At 35.1% G+C, this 25174-nt stretch overlaps 1 protein-coding gene across 1 annotated transcript in view; it reads left to right on the plus strand.

Moving 5' to 3' along the window:
* MED13 (mediator complex subunit 13) overlaps nt 1-24241 on the plus strand; it is a 96330-nt gene extending 72089 nt beyond the window's left edge. The window contains exons 17-30 of the mRNA XM_069078201.1: nt 659-826; nt 1061-1284; nt 4224-4413; nt 5669-6149; nt 8282-8498; nt 9772-9963; nt 10183-10406; nt 12794-12936; nt 13514-13672; nt 13846-14031; nt 14993-15141; nt 16452-16625; nt 18834-18934; nt 19271-24241. Of these exons, the coding sequence (XP_068934302.1) occupies nt 659-826; nt 1061-1284; nt 4224-4413; nt 5669-6149; nt 8282-8498; nt 9772-9963; nt 10183-10406; nt 12794-12936; nt 13514-13672; nt 13846-14031; nt 14993-15141; nt 16452-16625; nt 18834-18934; nt 19271-19403 (2741 nt within the window). The 3' untranslated portion in view covers nt 19404-24241. The remainder of the gene's footprint in view (nt 1-658; nt 827-1060; nt 1285-4223; nt 4414-5668; nt 6150-8281; nt 8499-9771; nt 9964-10182; nt 10407-12793; nt 12937-13513; nt 13673-13845; nt 14032-14992; nt 15142-16451; nt 16626-18833; nt 18935-19270) is intronic.
* Nucleotides 24242-25174: the final 933 nt, after the last annotated feature.

The raw sequence follows: 25174 nt of genomic DNA on the forward strand, positions 1-25174 counted from the left end.
GTGACTTTCCCATAATTATACAGTTTGAGAGGTGGGATTCAAGACCATGTCTCTCCTAACTCTAAGTTAGCAACCTTTCCTTCTTAACACGTGTGATCAAAGTAATGAAATACTGAGGGTCAGGTCATAAAAAAAAAAGAAATGTCAGCATGGATAATCTGTAGATCAGTGGCTGAATAGCTAAATATTTTAAAAACTGACTTGAATGTTAGTAGTTTGAACAGGTCTATGAGCTATCATGTAGCTCTTTACCAGAGTTTCTAGAGTTAACTGTTTTCATGATGATACTGTAGAAAAAATTACAAGAGAATTTCAAAATCCAGGTTAGAATTAATGTCTTTATTGCCATGTAGACCATTTTTCACTAAAACTGTTGGTTTATGAAGATTAATGTGGAAACTCTGTGAGCAACTTAATGTATCTAAAAGACAGAGGAAAATCAATTTGATTTCAGATAGAGTTGCTTTTTTATTGTAGGTCCCTAGAAGAATCACCTGTCCAAATTTTTCCAAATAGTTCTGTGCAAAAGCAAGTTCTCTATAAGTAGGAATTTAAATATCCATGATAGTGAATGAGTGATTCTGCTGGATTTAACAACTTAATATTTTATTGTCATAATAGAACTAACGTAATTCTTATTTTTATATCCTTATTATAGCTATAGATGTAAGCATGCAGTGTTCACAGGACATCCTTCGAATGCTCCTGTCCCTTCAGCCAGTACTTCAAGATGCCATTCAGAAAAAAAGAACAGTGAGATCTTGGGGAGTCCAAGGTCCTCTTACTTGGCAACAGTTTCATAAGATGGCTGGCCGAGGCTCATATGGTAAATAACATTTATGGAATTGATTGGCTAAGTGTCCATAAATTACTGTGATCCTTTGTGAGTGCCTTTATTTAAATTGTCAATAAATTAATTTTAAAAAAAAATCTGTAGTGGCCCCAAGTTAGTAACTTTACTTAATTTTTAGTTTTGTATACTGCTTCATATTAATCTAAGTAAGGAGTCAATTTCTTCTACATATGCTTATGATCTTAATGCACTTTTTTCTTTTTTAAGGAACTGATGAGTCCCCAGAACCACTGCCAATTCCCACATTTTTGTTGGGATATGATTATGATTTTCTGGTGCTCTCTCCATTTGCCTTGCCTTATTGGGAGAGGCTGATGCTAGAACCTTATGGATCTCAAAGAGATATAGCATATGTTGTACTATGTCCAGAGAATGAAGCCCTTCTGAATGGAGCAAAAACCTTTTTTAGAGATCTTACTGCAATATATGAGGTATGTGTTCAGAGTGAGAGGTATGGGATTTTAAAATATCTCATACCTTTATGCTGATATCTAAACCTAATCTATGAGTCAGGTGGCTTAGTTAAGATGTGGTGCTATTGATGCCAAAATGGCCAGGTGTCCAGTTTCTCACATGGGCTTCATTGCACTCTGTGATCTAGTTTACTAGCCTACTTGCTATTTTGTGCATATCACACTATATGTCCACCTTCACATCTTTGCTCTGGCTGAACTCTGTGTTTAAAATGCATTCTCATCTCATCTTTGCATCTTGTAATTCCTGGTTTCCTTTAATATTTAGCTCAGTGAATTCCCTTCCTTTGTTCTCTCCTTCCATGCCCACTGTCCCCTCCCCTCACCCCTATTGCTAGTGCCCTCCTGCCTAAAAATATGTTTTACATTTATTCTTTATATTCAGTATCTATATACTCATGTGTTATCTCTGTTTAGACTGTACATTCTTTGAAGGAAAGAATTTGTCATTCCAATTTGTCAATTCCCTTGTCATTCCAACACTATCTTTGTGCCTGGTGCTATGCTTAACTGATTTCACACACTATACATTTCAACTAAACTAGCCTTCTTGCTGTTACCTGGACTTGACATTCTGTTTCCTGCCAGTTATTTCTGGGTGTGGTGCTAAGTATCAGAGCCTGGATTCGATCCCAGGTCATCCCAACTCTGGGGCCAGTGCTCCTACTCACTGTGCCACCTGGCCACCCCCAGCATTTAACTTGAAGGTTAAATTCAGGTTTTATGTCCTTGGGGAAGGCTTTCATGCTCCTTCTAGTTATTAGTGTTCTCTCCTTCATATATTGACTAATCTGTGTAAACGTTGTATTGCATGGTAGAAATTCCTTGAGATCAAGGACTTGTTTTTCATTTATCTTTATGTCCATTACATCTGTCACAGTGCTTTTTATACTTTCTTGGGTTTTTTTTTTTTGGTATAGAACTGTGATATTATCAGTATGGGATTGTTCTACTAATGCACTTTGGCAACTCCTTTGTAATTTATAGTCTTAGAGAATTGGCATAGTATACTCAGATTAAGCAAATTATCTAAGTTCAAAATTCTATTATGTGTCAGGGGCAAAAGGACTTTGTAGCCTGATCTTTTAACTCCAAGGTCACTTTTCTATCCACTGTTCCATTCTACCTTGTACGTAATAGATATTTAATAAATCTTTGTTAAAATTGAAAGAAAAGCTGATTCATTATACCCATAAACTTGAGCAGCTGACTTTAGATGTTTCATAATTCACATGAACTCTTCAAGGTAGAGTGGAAAAGGTTTAATATGACCTGCCATCATAACAACTTGTAACATATATTGTATATGAAGAATAGTGTGTTACTTTATAACTGACAAATTGGCCTTATGTTTATATTTGGGAAAGGGATGAAGAGGATGTATATGAGAAAATACAACCCTTAGTATTGTATTATTATGGTTCTGGCCCTGGCTTGCTCTATGGCCATAGGTAAGTCACCATGTCTCTTTGGACTTCAGTTTCCTAATTTGTAAAATAAAGGGTATGTTTCAACCCTAAAATTAGAATTCTTTGTTTTTCCTGACTTTTTTCTTTACCAATTATTTCAAGTATGTATCTTATCAGCTTGTGTGGATGAAGTTATGTTTGGGGTAGGGGAGGAGGGGAGTATTTGTGTACACATACATATAGTTCTAAGGATTGTATTTTCTCATTGTATTTTTATTTACCTTAAATATACAGGGAAGACAATTTCTTTAAGAGCTTAAGCAAGATCCCCCAGCTGATCATAAATTTCAAACACGTACATGTAATAACAACTATATAGAGACATTAAGACTTTTATTTATTTCAGTATTGATTTTTGTTCTTGATATTATTTTGGTATTTTAAGATAATTTTGGGCATGGGGGTCAATATCTGATTTTATCTGTGTAGAAACTTTCCTCCAATCATTTGGATCAGCAGCCCCTCCGCCATTTAGTTTCAGTTACCTAAGGTCCTGGAAAGTTAAAGGATTTGTCCATTGTCACACAGCTAGTGTATAAAGGAGGACTTAAAAACATTAGTCTTCCTAACTCTAGGACCAGCTGCTTTATCTGTTATATATCACATTGCCTCTAATATTAAGGCTAAATGCTCCTTTTATGTTATTTTATTTATTAATTTATATATTTTTTTGCTTTCTTGGAGGGGGGAAGGCAGGGCAGTTGAGGTTAAGTGACTTGCCCTAGGTCATTTGACTAGTAAGTGTTAAGTATCTGAGGCTGCATTTGAACTCCTGACTGTAGGGCCAGTGCTCTATTCACTGCGCCACCTAGCCACCCCAAAGTGCTCATTTTAAATGTCTAAAAACTTTGTATTGCCCATCTTTCTCTACATTTTACAGTTTTTTATTATTACCAAATAATATGGTATTGCAGGGCTGCTAGCTAGAGAGATTACTGGGCTGGAGTCAGGAAGACTAATCTTCCTTCTTTCAAATCTGTCCTGACACTTCCTAGCTGTGTGACCCTGGACAAGCCACTTAATCCCATTTGCCTCGGTTTCCTCATCTGTCAGATGAGCTGGGGAAGGAAATTACAAACCACTCCAATATTTGCCAAGAAAATTCCAAATGGCATCACAAAGAGTCAGACATGATTAAAATGACTGAACAAGTAGTGTTGCTGTAATTAATTCCTTGCTGTTTCACTTTATTCAGTAATGTGTGGTGTTTTAATTTTGAGTGAGAGAAAATGAAATCATATCTACATTTACAGGCTAGATCTCTAACAGCATGTATCATTGCTAATCTTGGTGCCAAAGTCCTTTGACTTCCCTTTAAAAGGGACTGAGGGGGTGATTTTTCCTTGTTTTTTAACAGATGCTTTAAAAAAAAACATGTATCTGTATAATTATGATGAATTCACTAGTTTTGTTGTTCTCTTTGTGTAGTCCTGTCGATTAGGACAACATAGACCCATTTCACGATTATTGGCTGATGGGATCATGAGAGTTGGATCTACTGCTTCAAAGAAACTTTCAGAAAAGTTGGTAACTGAATGGTTTTCTCAGGCAGCTGATGGCAACAATGAAGCATTTTCTAAACTCAAGCTGTATGCACAAGTCTGCAGATACGACCTGGGTACTGAATTTATATTACTGCAGGGGATGGTGGAAAGGGAATTATTTGGGAATTTCAAACTATTCAAATATGTGACATGCATTCTTTGATTATTGGGCCTGAAAAACATGAAGGATTTTTACTTATAACTCAAGGTTAGTAACTTTATGAATGGATTGAAATCAGAGACTTGAGCTTGTAACAACATCGTACAATTCATTGTTCACTCTAAGGATAGTGCAAACTACATTACTGTTTTCTTATAGAATTCATAAACATAAAAAATAATTTTGTTGTTAATTTTTATTTTAGTAGCATTTTATTTTTTCCAGTTACTAAAGATAGTTTTTCAGCATTCATTTTTATAAGATTTTGAGTTCCAATTTTTTCCTCCCTCTTTTTCCCCCCCTCCTGAAGATGGCTAGCATAAAAATGAATTTATTAAAGGCAGCATGTTTACCTGACAGATATCCAAGAGAGTTTAGAACTGAAACACTGAAAGGACTTCATGAAAGGTGCTTTATTTATGAAGTTTATATTGGCGACCTTAACCAGCCTTAGAGCATGGCTACAGTTTAGTCATTTTATTCATTTTATTATATGGCAAACCTTTGGACTTGCTGAAAATTTGCTAGAAATTACTGTGTATCACTTAGTATATTTCAACTAATGTTTGGTTCATCAAATCATAGATTTATTTAAAGCTAGAAAGTCTTTAGAAACCATTGAGCCCAAGGTCACAAAGCTAAAGTCAACACAGAATTTAAACTTAAGTCCTCCTGACTCCTGTTCAGTGCTCTCTCAGTTTTGCCACCTAGCTGCCTCAAGAAAACTACATTATGAAAAATGTTACAAAGGGAAGTTCATTTGTTTTATTACCCATTAATGACTTCAGAGGGGTAGGGTTGTAGTTTAGTAATAAATTACTTCATAGCAGTGATGTTTACATGATGTTAAATACACAGCATAATCGTCACCTTTTAAGTTGATAGCCCTCTCTGAAGAAAAAAGGAAAGTTTCTTATCCTTTGGAAATATAATTTATTTTAACTTGAGTGATCATTTACATGATGAATGCCAGTTTGCATCTTCATTTTTAACCAGTGTCTTAATTTTTTATTATGTAAATACTAGCAAATGTTATTTTGCACGTTATAAATGCTTAATATTTATTACAAAAAAGATTGATTCGAATTTTCTTGTTAACATATTAAATGGAGACCAAACTGGTCAGTGAAATTTAAGAATTAAATATACTATGTATTCTGTTTCTTTAGGTCCTTATCTTGCTTCCCAGCCACTGGATAGCTCTTTACTTACCCAGCCAAATTTGATTGTCCCCACAAGTCAGTCTCTCACTACTCCACCTCAGCTGACAAATACTGGGAATTCAAACACTCCATCTGCCACCCCGGCAACCACAACAAGCAGCACTATGACCATGACTTCAGGTAGCTCTGTGTCTTCTGCAGTCGCCACAACTAATTCTACTTTGACTACAACTTCATCCTCCTCCTCCTCTTCTTCCTCCTCCTCCTCCTCCTCCACCAACATAAGCGGTGGAATGTCAGCCAGTAAACAAACTTCATTTCCACCTTTTGGAAGCATGAATAATGCTGCTGGATCTGTGTCTACACAAGCAGCTACTGTTCAGAGTGCCCAGTTAGGGGGGCAACAGCCCCCAACGCTACAGACTGCTGGGGTTTCTGCAGAAGCATCCTCTGGTCCAACTCAGCCACATCCAGAAGTGTCTGAAAGGTAAAAACATTCATTATAAATTAGAAGTAATCTATGTTTGGAGTAAATTTTAGACTTTTTTTTTCCCCTTGGGAATTTAATTTTAGTTAAAATTTAACCTTGCCTAATAGTTTATTTACATGCGCAAAACTTTAAAACTTGAGGAGTGGTGTGTGTATTTCCTTAACTTTTTTTTTTTTAAGGAACTGAGTTCTAATACTTAGGATCATACTTGGTTAGAACTCTGTAATGCACAAGTGATCCCATTCCATCTCATCTTCCCAATGAAATTGCCCACTCTGTCATTCTCACTCTCACTAAACTTCAATCTCTTGTCTACTGGTTATTTCCTTAGCACATACAAATACCTCTATTCTTTAAAAAACAACAACAAACTTCTCACTTGACTAGTTAGCTCCATTGGCTATTGTCCAGTATCTCTCCTTTTTATTCCTAAACTCCTTGAGGAGGGCATATACATAATTGGTACTTCTACTTCCTTTTCAATCTTTTCAGAGCTTTGAACCTTCATCATTTATGCCTCCAAATTTACTGATAATCTCTTAATTGTTCAATCTAATGTCCCTTTTTTTCAGTCTTCCTTCTTGACCTTTCTGCAGCCTTTGACACTGTCAGTCACTCTTCTCTCTAGGTTTCCGTTCACTACTCTGACTTGATTCTCTTCCTACCTGTCTGATTGTTCCTTCTCCATCTCCTATGCTGGATCTTTATCCAGGTCATGCCCATTAACCTTGGGAGTCCCCCAGGATTCTTTCTCTTCCTTTATACAATTTCCTTTGGTGATCTCATCAACTCTCCTGGATTAAGTTATCTCTTTGATGATCTGCTTATTTACCCTTAAGTTTCTTCTTAACTCCAGTCTAGTATCTCTAGCTGCCTTTTAAACATTTTTTTTTTTTTTAGATTTTTTTTTTTTGCTTTTTTGGAGAGGGGAAGGTAGGGTAATTAGGGTTAGTGACTTGCCCAAGGTCACACAGCTAGGGGTGTGTGTGTGTGTGTGTGTGTGTGTGTGTGTTTGTTTGTTTGTTTTTGTTTTTTGGTGTGTTAAGAGTCTGAGGCCATATTTGAACTCAGGTCCTCCTGACTCCAGGGCCTGTACTCTATTCACTGCGCCACCTAGCTGCCCCCTTAAACATTTTTTAAAGAACTCTTAAATTCAACATATCCATAACCAATTCACTATCTTTTCTTTCAAGCCTTCTCTACTTCCTGACTTTATTGTTAACTCAACATCTCTCTCTCTCTCTCTCTTTTTTTTTTTCTTTTTAGAGGTGGGAAGGCAGGGCAGTTGGGGTTAAGTGACTTGCCCAAGGTCACGTGGCTAGTAAGTGTTAAGTTTCTGGGGCCGGATTTGAACTTGGGTCCTCCTGACTCTGGGGCCGGTGCTCTATTCACTGTGCCACCCAGCTGCCCCATAATATCTCTTTTATACTCCCCCTTCTGTCCTTTGATATACTGTCACCATCCCAGTACTCTGTCACCTCAGGCCTGGATTATTTCAATAACTTCCAGGTCAGTCTTGCTGCTGCAAGTCTCCCCTGACTCTAGCTAATCCTTCCCTCAGCTGTCGTAGTGATTTTCGTAAAGCACAGGTCAGATTAGGTCATTCTACTCAATGAACCCTAGTGGTTCCGTCACCTTGAGAATCAAATATAAAATCTTCTGTTTGGCCTTGAAAGTCCTTCATAGCTATCCTCCTTTCTTTGTAGTCTTATATCCATGTACTCTACAGTTTAGTGCCACTAGCTCTAGCTTCCTTGTTATTCCTCAAATGAGGCACTCCATCTCCAGACTTTTGGCATTTTCTCAGACTGTCCTCCATGCCTGGAATTTTCTTTCTCTTTCTCTTCACCTTCTGGTTTCCTTTTAGTTCTTGTAAAATTTTAACCTTCTAAAAGAAACCATTTCTAATTCTCCTTAATGCTAATGCTTTCCTTGAGATTATCTTTAATTTATCCTTTGTATAGCCTACTTATACATAGCTGTTTGCATATTGTCTCCCATTATATGGTTAGCTCTTTAAGAGTATGGACTATATTTTGTCTTTGTATCCCCATGACAATAATAGACACTTAATAAATGCTTATTGACTGTTAGTTGACTGACTATTAAATTTTCTTTTTAAATTGTAGCACTATGGATCGTGATAAGGTGGGAATCCCAACAGATGGTGATTCACATGCAATCACTTATCCACCTGCAATTGTTGTTTACATAATTGATCCTTTCACATATGAAAATAAAGATGAGAGCTCTAATTCTAACGTATGGACCTTGGGTCTACTTAGATGCTTCTTGGAAATGGTCCAAACTCTTCCACCCAATCTCAAGAGTACTGTTTCTGTACAGGTAAGAGTAATGTATCCTAAATCTTTTGAGATTTTATGAAATAGCTTGGTGTTTGGGTAAAATAGAGTTTAACAGGGGATTTTAAAGGATATTCTTTACTTTTCTGCATTTAAATTAAAATTTTTTTAATGTCTATTTAGCAGTAACAACAATTTGATTATGTGGGAGGGGACAGGGAGAGAGAGTGAGAGTGTGTGTGTGTGTGAGGTAATGGTAATGAAGGGGAGTGTATTGTGTATTTTAATATTTTCCTTCTGATACTTTCTGGACAAAGAAATTGACATGGCAATCTGGCTAGCTTTCTAAAAAATGTTTCATTTACCTTGTCTACTTGCTTACATTCCTCATCAGAAACAAGGAAAAATAGTTATATGGAAGTAATTGAGGTCTTTGGTGCTAAAGGGTGGGGGTTGGGGGGTGACAAAGAGGGGAAAATACTTGACTTCTCTGTTATACATAACAGGGTTTGTACAGGTTTAAAGGAGATTTTGACACGTCTCTGTTGTCTGTTACAGACTATACCAGAAGTAGCTAAAAGTTGGGGTGAGCTAATACTATTAAATTGTTGAAAATTTTTCACTCAGAAACTATCTCTTTAAAGCTTTTAGGTAGTTCTTAAACTCAAAGCCTTTATTTTTATCCAGGTTGACTGTTTATCACAATCCATTTAACTAGATGAGAAAATATTAGAAAGCTTCCATTTTTTTTAAGCTATACTTTATAGCCACATTTCCCAAATTGGGTTCCATGGAATCCTGGTTTTGCACATGTCAATGTGAATAAGGTTCCATGAGAAAATCAATGCTAGCTCCGAATGGTCACTGACATCTTCAATGTGTAGCCTTGTTCCTGAGACCGGTTGGAGCCAGGGGGAGGACAGAACAATTTGTTGTACCTGGAATAGGGGAAGAAGTAGAGGAACCTGAGAGTGGTGAGCACTCATGGTGGTGGGGTATCACCACTCCTTCCTTCATTGTGACAAACCTTAGATTTTTCTTTCACCTGCATTGTGATTTTTTTCTCTCCACATTCCTTTGTCTTCCCTCAGCAATTACCATCATTTATGGGTTTCATCAATATATTTCAAGACTAAGAGTGTTCTGTGGCCAAGTAGTTTGGGAAAACACTACCTTATCATTTACTTTGGTTCTCTATCAGTGATTGAGTTCAACATTCTGCCAGAATATCAATTGCATATATTTGACTTAGAACATAATCTGATCTCTGAATTACAAATTCAGCATTTGTAACATTATTTGTCTGCAATTTCTAGATTGTCCCATGTCAATACCTGCTACAACCTGTGAAACATGAAGATAGACAGATCTATACGCAGCATTTAAAATCTTTGGCTTTTTCGGTCTTTACCCAGTGTCGGAGACCACTTCCAACATCAACCAATGTAAAAACATTAACTGGCTTTGGGCCAGGTTTAGCGATGGAAACTGCCCTTAAAAGTCCTGATGTGAGTATTTTTCTTGACCAAGCAAACTCTTTAATGTTTGTAGGTTTAATTTTTTTTTGTCTGTGGTTAAGTACCAGAAAAATCCTTTTATCTTTTTATCATTTTTGTTTTTTAATTATCTTGTGGGTTGGTTGTTTTTTTTAAATAGGATCTCATATTGTCATCATTAAAATTATTCCTTATGATGGCGTTTTAGTACCTCAATTTCCTGTTTTACAGAGACCAGAGTGTATTCGGCTTTATACTCCTCCTTTTATTCTGGCCCCTGTGAAGGACAAACAGACAGAACTAGGAGAAACATTTGGAGAAGCTGGACAGAAATACAATGTACTTTTTGTTGGCTACTGTTTATCTCATGATCAAAGGTGGCTTCTTGCATCATGCACAGATCTATATGGAGAATTATTAGAAACTTGCATCATTAATATTGATGTTCCAAACAGGTAATAAAATTTCACTAAGTGTGGGTTTTTGTGAACTTTTATTTCAAAGAAGGGAATGTAATAATCCTTAAATAGTCTCGTCAGATTACTTCCTATGAGTAGGTTTAGATACCATCTTCCAAGTTTTCTTTTTTAGACCAAGAGAAGCTAAAGGGCAAACCCATATTTTTTAAAGTTTTCACTTAACCTTTTTTTAATTAGTTTATTTTAAATAAGATAGATAAGATAAATAAGATAAAGATCTTTCTCTTTGAATTCCAAAGTTACTTCTTTTAGTTCTGTATGTATATTTAGCTATTAAGTTTGTAAGTATTTCTTGATTGCCTAATACTATATTCCCACCACTTTGCTAGGCTTCATAGGAAGATAGAAAACATGAACTTCATTGGGAGGCAAATCTAACACAGTGAACAAACTTAAAATAGTTTATTTTAAGTCATCTTTAATTAAAGGTCTCATGGCATATGAATAGAATGGTGGATCTGGAATCAAATTCTGCCTCCAGTGCCTATTAGCTATATGACTATGGGCAAGTCACTTAATTTCTCTGAGCCTCAGTTTCAACATCTATACAATGGGGATAGTATCTGTAAGTTTACCTAACTCAGAGGGTTGTAGTGAAGCTCAAATAAGAAGGTATGTAAAACATCTTGTAACACAATTCAGAGTTTTAGATGAATAGTAGTTTTTAAAATTGTAATTATTTTAAAATTTTATTGTGGGGAAAAAAAAATATTATTATGGGTTTGGTCATGGGATGGTTGTGATAGAGTTAGTACTGGGCCTAGAGTCAGATCTGGGTTCAAATTCTGGCTTAACTACCAAGTAGTAAAATGACTGTAAACAAGTCTCAGCTTCTGAGATTGAGTTAAAATAGGAATATTTGTAGTACTTACCACATATAGTTCTGAGAAAAGCACTTCAAAAACCTTTTAAAGTGCTGTATAAATGTCAGTTACTGCCACAAAAATATGACACAAGGAAGCCAATAAGAAATAATGTATTCAAATGAATGTGTTTTTTTTTTTAAATCGGGTTAGTTAGAAATCCCATATTTGTTTTACGCTTAATAGTTATTTTTTTTTTACGGTGTGAGCTTCAACATGAGGATGGTGCTTAACTACTTTATAATTTGAAATTAGAAGACTTGGGTTCAAGCCCCAGCTTTAGAAATTATTAATGATCATGGGCAAAATCATTTGATTCTCTGAGTCAGTCTTCTTACCTGTAGAGTAGTATTATGAGAAAAAATACTTTAGTTATATATAAAATCTACCTGTGGTTTTTTTTTTCTTTCCTTGACAAATTTGTAACTTGACATTTTTTATATACTTTATCCCACAGCTAGTTAAATTGCAAAGGTGAGATTTAAACCCAGGTCTTTTGACTCCACATTCTTTTCTCTGTGGACAGTGGGCCAAACTGTCTCTGACCTGATTGGGAGTCAGTGCTTTAGTTATCTCTATTGTGTTAGTGTATAAATTGTGTACACAGCACTATGCTAAACTCTAGAGATACAAATAGAAAATCAAACCCCTCCCCTCTCATGGTGCTTGTGTTTTCATTTATTACAATTGATTTGTAAGCTTTCTTGTCAAAATTAATAACCTGAGGGGTTATACAACTTAACCCTTTACATTCAAATAAAGTGTTGATATATTTTCCTGTAACTGAGCATTAGAGTGATTTGTTTAGAGGGTTATTTTGGATGAGAATACTGTCATTCAAAAGGAATATCAATACAAAGTTTGTGTTAAAGGAATTTGGCATATAGTTTTTAAACATTAATAATGAAATTGAGCAGCTAGGTGGCACAGTGAATAGAACACCGGCCCTGGAGTCAGGAGAACCTGAGTTCAAATGCGGCCTCAGACACTTAACACAAAACTAGCCATGTGACCTTGGGCAAGTCACCTAACCCCAATTGCCCTACCTTACTCCCTCCAAAAAAAAAAGCAAAAAAAAAATTGAATTTTGATATCTTGAGGTCTTATTGGTATGCATTCTTTGTATAATGGGAACATTCCTATTACATTGTTTTGACTAGGTAAAACAAAACAGTAGCATGCTATTCTGAGTGCAAGTTTGTGTCAATTCTAGATACAAATTTTCTGAGCTAATTTGACCATCTGAGCCAGCCACAATCAAGAGAATACCTTAGATAAGGTTTTAAACCTAAAGCATGATCAGTTTTGTGAACAAGGCTTAAAATTTTTGATATTCCTTTCCTGCCATCTTTTTCTGTACATCTTCCTCCTGCCCTTAACTCAAGTAGTTATACATATTTTGAAAGAGGTTATTAGATAAGAGTAAATACAGATTTTTTTCCCTCTTTTGTTAGCTTCCTAGGATATCAACAATTATTTCTTTTTATTTGTTCCTCATAGAGCTCGTAGGAAAAAAGGTTCTGCTCGAAGACTTGGTCTCCAGAAACTGTGGGAATGGTGTTTAGGACTTGTACAAATGAGTTCTTTACCATGGAGAGTTGTAATTGGTCGCTTAGGAAGAATAGGGCATGGAGAATTAAAAGGTAAAAATTTGATTTCAGTATTTAAGTTGCTTTTATGTATGAACCACAGGAGCACTCATACAAATTTCAGAATCAGCTTGTAATTAGATTTATTTTTTCTAACCATTTTCAGAAACTTCAAATTAAAGCAACAGATCAGCTTTACATAATGTGTATCATTATTTGCATCTAGAATAATTTTTTTTTAAGAGCTGCATCTCAAAATATAAGATGGAAAGGCTTTTTCCCATTTATGCTTATGAGTAGTATTCTCCCTTTGGCTTTGTTATGTCCCTTAAATTTGTTACTCCCTGTTATTATTGTTTAACTTTTAGTTCACCCACCATCCTTTGTGCAGGTTCCTACCTAGAAACATCCCTTAGAAATTGGGTAGATGCTCTTAAGCTAAGGGAATAAAGACTGACAAGAGACTATAACAAATAATTCAGGTTGTTGTTATTAGTCCCTGCATTTTAGAGAATGCTCAGTTAAACCATTAAGTGGTTTTCTTTTGTGTTGTAAATTTTATTCCTCAAATTAATATTATCATCATTGATACATTGCTTACACACTATTTCTTGAATGTTATTACCCACAGATTGGAGCTGTTTGCTGAGTCGCCGCAATCTACAGTCTCTCAGTAAAAGACTAAAAGATATGTGTAGAATGTGTGGTATATCTGCTGCTGACTCTCCAAGCATTCTTAGTGCTTGCCTGGTAGCAATGGAGCCCCAAGGATCTTTTGTTATTATGCCAGGTTAGATATCTTGCTTATATTTGATTTACTCTTTACTTCTTTCCTGCCTTTAAGTTTGTAAATGTAGGGTGTCTAAAAAATCTTAGTACAAAGCTTAAAATTTCGCATAGACTTTTGGTATACCTTATATTACATGAGACTTGTTTTTTGCTAAATTTCTGGTTCTCTTTCAGATTCTGTGTCAACAGGTTCTGTATTTGGACGAAGTACCACTCTAAATATGCAGACATCTCAGCTCAATACCCCACAAGATACATCATGCACTCATATACTTGTATTCCCAACTTCCGCTTCTGTGCAAGTAGCTTCAGCCACTTATACCACTGAGAATTTGGATTTGGCTTTCAACACAAACAATGGTAAGTGTTTGTGCAAGCTTATATAAAAATTAATAAAGGAACAAATTTAAATTTTATTTTGCATTCCCTTTCATGTTGAGATTCTCATATGCTAGAATTTCAATAACTGAGCATCACAAAGTAGTTGTAGATACCTCTGAGTAATAATTGTGTCCCCATTTAAACTTCTTTTAAAAAAAAAAATGAGCAAGATTTCAGGGTTACTGCTAATTCTCTTGCACACTTTCAAATGACTTCTCAAATCACTTGGTACAAGTTTTCTCTCTGTAGTTTACGGTTTTATACTACAATTTTAATATTTTCTTTCACAGTGAAGAAGACTTTTAAAGACTTCTTTAAAAAAGAATTTTCCATTTATGGTATATATCCATACCATATATGATAATGATAGCCAACATTTATATGGAGCTTTAAGGTTCACATATGTTATATATATTACCTCATTTGATCCTCACAAGAATCTAGTGAGGTAGGGGCAGCTAGGTGGCACAGTGAGTAGAATGCTGGCAGTGGAGTCAGGAGGACCTGAGTTCAGATTTGGCCTCAGACACTTAACACACAAACAAAAAATGTAGCCCTGGGCAAGTTACTTAAACCCAATTGCCCTCCAAAAAGCAAAAAAAAATAAAAAAAAGAATCTAGTGAGGTAGGTGCTGTTTTTGTCCCCATTTTTGAGAAATGGGAAAACTTGAGGAAGAACAGTTAAGTATCTTGCCCAGGATCAAATAGCCAGGAGTTGTCAGAGGCAGGATTTGAATTCAGTCCTTCTTGACTTCAAGGCCAGTACCATGTTAGCTTGAGGAGTAGTCTATGTATCCATGTCTGCCCCATCTCCATATCTCTGAAGGTCTATTTTAGTGAACTTAAATCATAGATTTTCTAGATATTTCTCAAAAAGAAAAAAAATTCTGTGGAATTTGGAAAATATTTTGATTTTCCTCCTGTTTTTTTTCCTATACAGATGGAGCAGATGGAATAGGTATTTTTGATCTGTTAGACACAGGAGATGATCTCGACCCTGACATCATTAATATCCTTCCTGCATCCCCAACTGGGTCCCCTGTACATTCTCCAGGATCTCATTATCCTCATGGAGGTGATACTGGCAAGGTAACTACCATAATAAAAATAGTTTGTCATCCATGTGGCAGACAAGTTTTTACTCACCTAATAGTACTTTATGCATACACTATATACATATATGTATGTATAATGTAGATAAATATACTTACACACAAAATAGGATCTCTTTTGTCTTCTGAACATTGACAATAATTATTCAACACTTGTGCCTTGCTCTTACACCATAGATATCTCAAATTGCATGTCATGGAGTAGATACTGTAAGCCTTGATAAATACTCTTATATGGCCTCTATTATCTGTTTTATGTAGGTTTTTTGACAAAGTGCCAAAAGAAAGCTACAAACCTTTGTTTATAGTTTCCTCCTATCCTACCATTGCCCCTACTGATCTCCAGGACCATATAAATTTTGATGAAGTTCTAATTCCAAGTTGTTGCTGGGCTAGTCAGCAATAGTACCATGAATACTTCTGTAGTCTCACATACTAGAAAAATAGCTTTTCTGCAAATAACCAAGTTGTACTTTTAAAATGAAAGTTTTAGAAAAGGAAAATTAATCATTCTTTTAATGTTAATACTAATTGTATAGTAGACTTTCCCAGGTACGCTGGAGTAATCTTTCAAATTCCCTTTACTACCTATTACTGAGACTATTTTGTGAGTGAAGGATTGGGTTTAAAAGCTGTCAAGTAATGACCAGTAATATCTATCAGAGAGTAAAAGAAATTCCCATGAACCATAAGTGAAAATTGATCTTTATTTAATAATCACACCATTATTTTCAGTGTGTCAATAGAGCTGTCATTTCATGAGTCTGCTACATGGTCTCAGGATTCTTGCTTATGTTTTCCCATGAACTCTGCATAAAGAATCTACCCAAGATACTTAGAAACATGGTTTGTTTTACATTCTGTGTCTTTCAGAACAACACTCGGGATGTTTATATGTTATCCCTCATTTTTGCTGCATAATAGTCTACCTCCTTTTCCTGTCATATTTCCTTAGTGATTATTCTTTCTGCTATTTCTCATATACCATAAGCACAACACCATATAGCTTCTTTGTGCCCTTACAGCTCTTCATTGCCTTTTGGCACTTGATTCCTCAGAGCTTGTATTAGTCTAAGATTCCCAGCCATCCAGCATCAACAGGAAAATGTGTTAAAAAGGTTGGAGTTTGTGGGGAAGAGTTGTTTAATAGCATTACATGTAACACACAGCTTCTCAAATGCAATCCAAAGAGCCACACCAAACATCATAAATCATGTTTTTATGTAGATGTCTCTTTGTTACTCTCAGAAGAACTCAGTTTTATTTTATCTCTTGTCCATTCAAAAGGGTCAAGGTACAGATCGGCTGCTTTCAACAGAATCTCATGATGAAGTAACAAATATTCTTCAGCAACCGTTGGCCCTTGGTTACTTTGTATCAACTGCCAAAGCGGGTCCATTACCTGACTGGTTTTGGTCAGCATGTCCTCAAGCACAACATCAGTGTCCCCTCTTTCTTAAGGTATTACTATTTCAATGCCTTTTATGGAGTGCTAATTGATAATTTGGGATGGAGGGCAAAGGTGTGTTGGACCCCATATTGGCAGCAGATGGTTAAATTTTCAGTGTGAGCATTTATAGTTCTACAAATCAAAACTTTAACAAAGGGATAGAGGTAATGCAGATTAAATTTAAAAGTGTGTACTGTATATATTTTGGGAACAAGAATCCAGTTAAACATTTACTAGCACGTCCTAGTCCTAGGTGGGATTAACCATGTTTTGCAATGTAAAATTTTAAAATTATTTGTTTATTTTTTTGACACTGGGTCCTGGGGGCCAATCATATAGGTGCCAGACTTAGTGCAGACCACCTGATCAGCATAGTTCACTACAGCCCCTAACTCTTGTGCTCAAGCAAACTTCAGACTCTTCATTATTAGGAGTTATTGGCAAATGCCACCATACTCAGTCATAGCAAAAAATTTTTAAGGAGAGTTTCTAAGGATGTTTAGATGCAACATGAGTCTTTAAATGGAAAAGATGGGTGTAAGAACAGCATTGTTATTTTTAAATGTATTGTTCAATCGATGCTGTATCAATAATAGCTAACATTTATATAGCATTTACTATGTGTTTGGCACTGTGTCCTTTACAATTGTCTTATTCTCACAATAGCCCTGGGAGATGGGTATTATTATTGTCCTTATTTTACCTTTGAGGAAATTGGGCCAAACCCAGGTGAAGTGCCTTGCCCCAGGCCATATTGCTAGTAAGTGTTTGAGGTCATATTTGAACTTAGGATTTCTGACTTTAGGCCTGACACTCTATGTGCTGCACCATCAGCTGCCTTATTTGACTTTCCAAACGTATACATTGTAATCATGAGATTCTGGAGTGGGAAAGGACCATAAAAATCATCTAGTCCTGCCTTCTCTGTCAAATGAGAAAACTAATGTTCAAAGAGGTTTTAGAGGTTGCCTTGAATCCTGAACGGAGTCAGTGTAGAATGAAGTTAGAGCCCCATTACCCTCAGTAAAGTGTTCTTTCTCCTGGACAGTGCTATATCACTTAGAAAGTGATGGTTGCACTATCTTCCTAACAAAGCTCCTGGCAGCTTCAACAGTATTTTAGCAGCACACTTTTTAAAAGAGAAAATAATAATTTCTGTTAAGCTTTGTGTGGTAATACGTATGTGAAAATCAGACAGTGGACTCTCATGTTAATTCTTTCTTGAAAGATTATCAAAGTCTGAGGTTCTGAAAGTCAATACTAATTGACTGTACTAATGTCATACTTAGAGAATTTCCATCTAGGTAGTATTTAGTTTCATTGTGAACCGTTTCTCTCTCCTGCTCTCCCAAATATTAGTTTTCATTACATCTAGTACCAGAATGTTAAGAAATACGTTATAACTATAGTTCAGTACAGTTGGTTTCCTTTGCAATCCTTTGTATTTTGTTTTATGCATTTCAAAACATTATACTGAGAAGGCTCCACCAGAGGGGTTCATAACATACAAAAAAAAACATTAAGAATCCTTGATCTTTAGTGGATTTGAGCTCTAGAATGCAATGCAACAAACAAGAAACTATTCAGATGCTTTTGATATGCCGAAATTTTTTTATACTGAATATTACTTGTAGGACTGTAACACTAGGGCTAGGATAGGCGTATTTCTTATCCTCTTGTAGTAATCTTTAGCTAGTGACAATGTCAGTATTCTGGGTTCTGAATAATCAAGTAAATTAGAGCTTTGCTTTCAATGTTAGTTTTCTTAGGTTGTACCCTTTCTTTCCACCCCCTTCCAGGTTCATGGCCCTGGGCAATAACTATATCTACGTAATATGGCATTATTGACTTGAAAACAAAAGTGGGTCATCTCCCAGAAGATTAAAAATACTGTATTTGAGATTTGATCTCTAGTGATTATTACAGTACATTTTGAAGCTAAAGATCTAGGCAAGTTGGTAATTTTTAAATGACAGAAGTCTTTGTTCACACTGGTTGCCTTATGATTGGAAAAACAACAGAAGCAATAAAAAAGACTGTGGCACCTCAGAATTATGTCATCATGCCACATAAGGAAACAAAGCATTTTTTTTAATGACTCCAATTAATTGTACATAATGAAAACATTCTCATTTTAATAATCTAGTTCAGAAACAGAAGAAGAAACACAAAACCAATTAATTTTCTTCAAGGCAGTTTTGTTACATTTTCTTTCCTAGGCCTCTTTGCACCTCCATGTGCCTTCAGTGCAATCAGACGAGCTGCTTCACAGTAAACACTCCCACCCACTTGACTCAAATCAGACTTCAGATGTCCTCAGGTATTGCCTTTTTTACCTTTAAGGTAGAAATTTTATTTTCCTCTAGTGACTTTATGCATTTAATTCTTGTTTAAGGGAATTTTGGTTATGAATGGAACTCAAGTAGAAGACCCTTTCCAAATTAACTTTTGGATAACTCAGATTAAGTGCTTCTCTCCCTCCTACCTCTGCCCCCAACTAGGCTTAATATGCTTTTGAATACTTTCTTTTGCCTCCCTTCTCCCTCTTTTTTTAAAAGTAATTTCAGTTGAAAGAGATGTAATTTAGCACATAAAAATGATTCTAAATACTACATTCTAAATAAAACACGATTCATGAAGGTTATTTGTTTTTCAGGTTTGTTTTGGAACAGTACAATGCACTCTCCTGGCTTACCTGTGACCCTGCAACCCAGGACAGACGGTCATGTCTCCCAATTCATTTTGTGGTGCTGAATCAGTTATATAATTTTATCATGAATATGCTGTGATCTTCTGAACTGTGCAAGAAAAGAACAAGGAAAAGGGATTTTATTTCATTGCAGGACTAAGTTATAATCTTCTCAGTGCAAGTCATTTGTGATGGGTTATCATTCTTCTTACTTCAACAAATATTGTTTTGACCCGGGGGGAGGGGGCTGTAACCCTGCTGTTTTTCACTGATCATATACCGAACTCTTTAGGATTATGATGATTGATCATACAAAATGTATTATAACATTTTAGTAGCAAAAATTAACCTTTTTTTTCCAGTCACAGTATTTGTGAAAGTAATGAGCCATAGTGCCCAGTCATGTTAAATGAATATTAAAAGCATGGAGAAGAGACACAAGGAACAATGAGTTCAGCATATGGCTTCAGAACATCAAGATGTTCTTGTATTGGATTATAGTACCTAGTATTCAAAAATGCCTGCATCTTATTTATTGTAAGTTTTTAAATGTATAAATTGTCTTATATTTCTTAACCTCTTTTATAAAAATTTTCCTAGAAGGTTTATACTGCCTTCTTGCTTTAAAGCAATTGGTCTAAAATATATGTAATCGTCTTAATTAAAAGTTGCAGTAGGGTTGCTTTTAGAGTATTATTTTTTTGTAAGGGGGTGGGTGGGACAGTAAATTTGTATTGTCTTGATGTACAGTTTAATGGGGATAGAGGGGGGTTAATGTCCATGCCATTGTGTGTGGAGGATTTACAGCTAAGCTGTAGTTGCAGAGTACATGTACAGTAATGAAGTTCACTGTGTTTATAAATTGAAAAGGTACCGGGTCTTACAGCATTTTATATATCACACCTTTACAGAGTAACATGATGGCAATATACAAGTGATATTGTTAGGTGGTTTAACTTGTAGTGAGAATAAAATTAATCCTTCAGTTATATTTTGTACTATGGTTAGAGCTATGACTAATATTTCAGGCCTTTTCCATTAATAGAAATGAAATACTTGCTACCAGATACTGATATCCTGATGTTAATATACTTTTTAACATCATGCTGAAAAGCTTGTCAGTTTCAATGCCAAGATCTGGCCATACTGATGTTCTATGACATTATCTCCAGGGTCTCTACTACAAGGTTGAAATTTAGCCCAGCTCTAGCCATTTTACAAATATTTTAAAAAGCAGTCACTCTTGTTTTTTTTTGTTTGGTTGTTTTTTTTTTTTTTAAGATCAGGTATGCGTGGGTGTGTGGGTGTGTGAATGGGGGTGGGGGGGTGCGTGCAAGCAAACTGTGGTGTAAATAGATTCTCAGTGAATTCTGGTATTCAGACTCTATTCCACTAGTGAAATAACCATTTTCTAAACTTCTTAAACCTTATTCCCTTTGCCTTTTTTATTTATTTAATTTCCTTGGTTTGGAGGTGGCAGTCCCAAACACTAGAGTCCATACTTTTCATCACACAGCTCAGATAAGGTGCATGCCATGGAGGTTCTCACCTCCCTAAAGAAGGGACTTGAATTTGAGGGACTTTAATTCACCCCTTCCTTCAACACAGCGCCCTACCCCCCCTTCCTCCTCCCCCTCCTTTTTGCACATGCCAAGATGATGGCTGCAGTTATGCAGCTTCTACTCCCTTGAAAATCCCTTCTACAGTGCTGTTCACATGAGAGCCCATTAGCCTCCTATTTGGAGGTAGGACTGACTTGATTGTGTAAAATGCCGCCTAGTCTACCTATTTCTTGGAAGCAGTCTGGTAAAACTCCTATTAGTGCACTCACCAATCTTCTACAAGGACAAAATCACTTGTATTTACAAAACTCCAATTTGGTTTTTTTTTTCCCCTGAAACTCCTGTTTCATAAATACAAAATAGCTATCTGAATTATCACTTTCATATGAACAACCTCACTTCTTTGAATTGTGTATATAAAAATAAAAGCAACTCTTGTTTTTGTACAATGAAAATGTTCCATTGATGACAAAGGTTTTCAGTCATTTCTTCAAAATAATAGTGCAATCCAGATGGTCAGCTTATTTTGATATGACGTGTAAAGATCACATCTCTGCATTAATTTTTAAATTATGCTAACACAATACCGAGTCAGTTGGCACATTTTGTTCTATAGCTTTTTAAAAACTTGGCTGGGATTTGAGGGAAAAGAGGCTAATTTGGAATTTCCAAAAGTATCCCTTTTTATATTTTAAACTCAGCAATGACTGTCCTCATTTCCATTGTTGAAATTTATTAGCCTGAAGTGAACACACTTCCAGCTTGAAACCAGGTAGAAGTAAAATTTTAAACTCTTGACAGTGATTTTTCTACTTGTAGCCATAAGAAGGAACCAGGTTCCTAGATAGAGATATCCAGGAGCATAACATACAGTTCAATTTATGTGGGCTATAAATATTCCCCAAATGTAGGATTTGCTGATAGGATTCCTTCTTTTTACCTCTCTCCTTCCCAATGCTCTCCCTTTCCCCCTACATGTCAACTGAAAGTCAAATTGAAAATTATCTAATAGCCATTAGGAAAGGTCAGGAGACCCACTTCAGAAAAAAAAAAAAAGAATTTAAGACTTTTATGCAGTATGATGGATCTGCTTGACATGATATCCATTGCAGGCAATGGAAACATTCAAACCAGCAGCGGCAAGAAGCATGCTAAAGTTAACCTATTTGGCTTACTTTTAAATAAAATATTTCTTACCTGTTGGATCAGTTTTCTCAATAGTGATTAACATTCTACCCCTAGGGTGGTAATGACTAATTTATTATACTGACTTATCTATAAAACTGTCACAGATGGGTAAGAGCAGTTTTTTAAATGTGCAAGCTAAATATTACAGTTTGTACCAATGGATCATCAACTTGAACCCTAGTTCATTACAGTGCTCATATCTGTGTTCTGTGCAGTTGTCCATTAGGAAGCAGGGTGGAAGTTCAGTATTTGGGGATTTGAAGTGATAGTTACACAATGTCTGCTTCCAGCCAGTCAAAAACATCTAGCCATACTTTTCTTATGCAAGCCATTCAGTTATCAGGACTGTGAATTAACACTGTATGAATAAATTTCTGTACACCTTATTGTTTGGCCAGATGGCCACCAAGTGTACTTATGTGTAATCCTTAAATTTTAAAGTAGCTGTAATTTTTAAATCTTTCTAAACTTTTCTGAAACCACTAAAATTAAGCTCTTACTACTTAGTCAAATATCCTCAGCTGTATTCGTACTCAATTGTCAGTATGGCACAGATTACTGTATTAAAATATTCTCCTTTCGTCTTCATATTTACCTTCTGAGGTAATTTTTTAACTTAATGTGTTACTACAAAGATTTGCAGATCTTTAATCAAGCACTATGTTAATACTGTAATATCAAAATACTATGTCGCATTATTTAAAATGTTCAAATTGAATAGATTAAAAGGAAGTTTTTAAATGCTATTGCATCATATAATTTGCTACACAACCACCTATGGCATCGCATATCAGTCTAATACATTTAATGTTACACAGAAGTAATGCTTTGGTCTGGGTTTCCTCTAAAGAATTTAGTTTGTCTAAATTAAGTAAAAATGTTCTTGACTTACTTTTTGTTTGCCAAGACAAAATACATCAGCTGGATTTCTTTTTTTGGTTATTTTTTGTGGGCCCAGAACTATGGTTCCGATTTTTATTTATGTGTTTTCTCTTTCAGTGGAGTATTAACTAGCAAAACTGGATTTGGGACCTAAGATACTCCTCATGTTGACTTTTTCATGAAGTTTTAAAATAGCTTTAGATTTCAAGGTAAACTGGATTTGCGGACCTTAAAGTTATGGGTTTAAATTGCAAATTGTGACATCATTACTGGACATGTCAGCAGCATCATAAACCCTCTCAAAACAGCTGGGTCACTTTAATAATGGGAGTTTTTAAGTTCTTATTTAGTAATGACATTTAATATGGTCCAATTGTGTTTTTTTTAACATGATAAAAAAGAGAATAAGGAACAAACACTATTGCTGCCGAATGCCATAAACACTGAGTTGTACAAATTGTGATTGAGGAAATGAAAAAAGGTTTATACTTTTTAAAAAAAAAAGAAAAAGAAAAAAACTTCAAATGGAATAAATTATTCATGAAGCCTTCATTGTGGTGTCTCATTCTATTGATCATTTCTATCTCAAACTTATGCAAATATATATTAGGAAGCAACTATTCTTAACATGTCATCATATAAGTGGGAGGAATATTCTAGAAAGCAATTCATAGTTTCTTCAAAACATCTTTACAGCTCATTCATCTCAGAAGTATTCATTTAAAAACAACTTCTAGATTTTAAAATCACATGTATATACATTTGTGCTTGTATATGCATACATTCAAATATGTTTGAGACCATTTACCTTAAAATACCGATTTAAGTTGAAGAAGGTAAAAGAAAACTTATCATTTAGAATCAACACATACAGCCTTCTTTCAGCTTCTAGTTTCAGTGAACTGACCCAATGTGTTTTGCATACATGAAGTGGGGCATAAGAAAATGCATTTGTTTCTAACTCTTGCTGTAAATTAGCCATGTTCTATCAATTTTGATGGAACCAGTCTTTAGACTCTTTCTGTCTTAAGTCTTTTTTTAAAAAGCTGATCAAATGACCATAACTGGAATTTGTTGCTGTCATTTTGAGGTAGTTACTATGAATGAATAAATTTTTTTAAATTAGTAATTCTTTAAAACAAAAGGTATGTATTGTTGAAATTGGAAAGTATACGGTGGATAATGCTGCCTCCTACGTTTTACATCACTTTTTTGATCACTGACAATTTGCATTGCTTCTGATTAATTCTGCACTTCTACTGCAGTACCATATATTTAAATAAAAATGACTGAATGCAATATGAAATTTCTTTTTTTGTATTCACTTATAGTTGCAAACAACCTTTCTTTACTGTTTTTAATTTTCACTTGAAAGTTCAGTAACTTCTTGCTACTAAGAGATTATTTATCCAAATACAAATATTTTTTGTGACTATAACCCAATTAAACATTCCTTTACTTAAGAGATTACATATGAAGAGATTACACATGCTTTTGCTTTAAGGACTTGAGACTATGTTCAAGGAAATTATATTAAGTTGTCACTCTTCATAGTTTGATAGAGGATTTTGTGAATTCCCTGCTAAACTGCTTAAGTTATGACACTTTTCTACCAAATTTAGAACTTGTTGAACCATTTGTTAAGTATTACCAATTTGCAAAATACTATTATAGTTCTATTTCTCTAACCCTTTGAGCAGGGAGTTTTAATTTTTTTCTGTCTTAGATCAATGGAGCATCTGGTGAAAGTAAATGGATTCCTTGAATCATTGTTTTTGAATACATAAAATATATAGGAAGTCAATTATGTTGAATAGTTAACAAATGATTTTTTTTTTCGAAACAATCATACAGACCCCAGGTTAAGAACTTCTGCCATAGATGATCAGAGCTAAGGAAATTTAAAAATTACTAAAATGTAATTTAGTGAATTCATGATTTATTGTTCTAAAAGATGTATAATGCTTAAGGAAGTATTTAGTAATTGAGTAGTCTATGCCATGCTATATGTAAAGGGAACTCAATAATACAAACGATTTAATCAGCAGACTGGTGAAATAACTAAAAAGTGGTAGAATTTAGGTATTGAAATAGTGAGAGAAAGATGTATGAGACATTTTGGAATGAAAGTGATTAAACATTGAATCCAAGAAATACTGATTTTTAGGGTAAATAAGGTGGCAAAAATAAAAAAAAATAAGGTGTAAAAAGTCCTAGCAGTTGAAGCACACACCAGGAT

Source organism: Petaurus breviceps, unplaced genomic scaffold, assembly GCF_028583685.1.
Source record: "Petaurus breviceps papuanus isolate PSGF00001 unplaced genomic scaffold, PetGlider_PUasm1.0 91023, whole genome shotgun sequence".
Taxonomy (NCBI): Eukaryota; Metazoa; Chordata; class Mammalia; order Diprotodontia; family Petauridae; genus Petaurus; species Petaurus breviceps.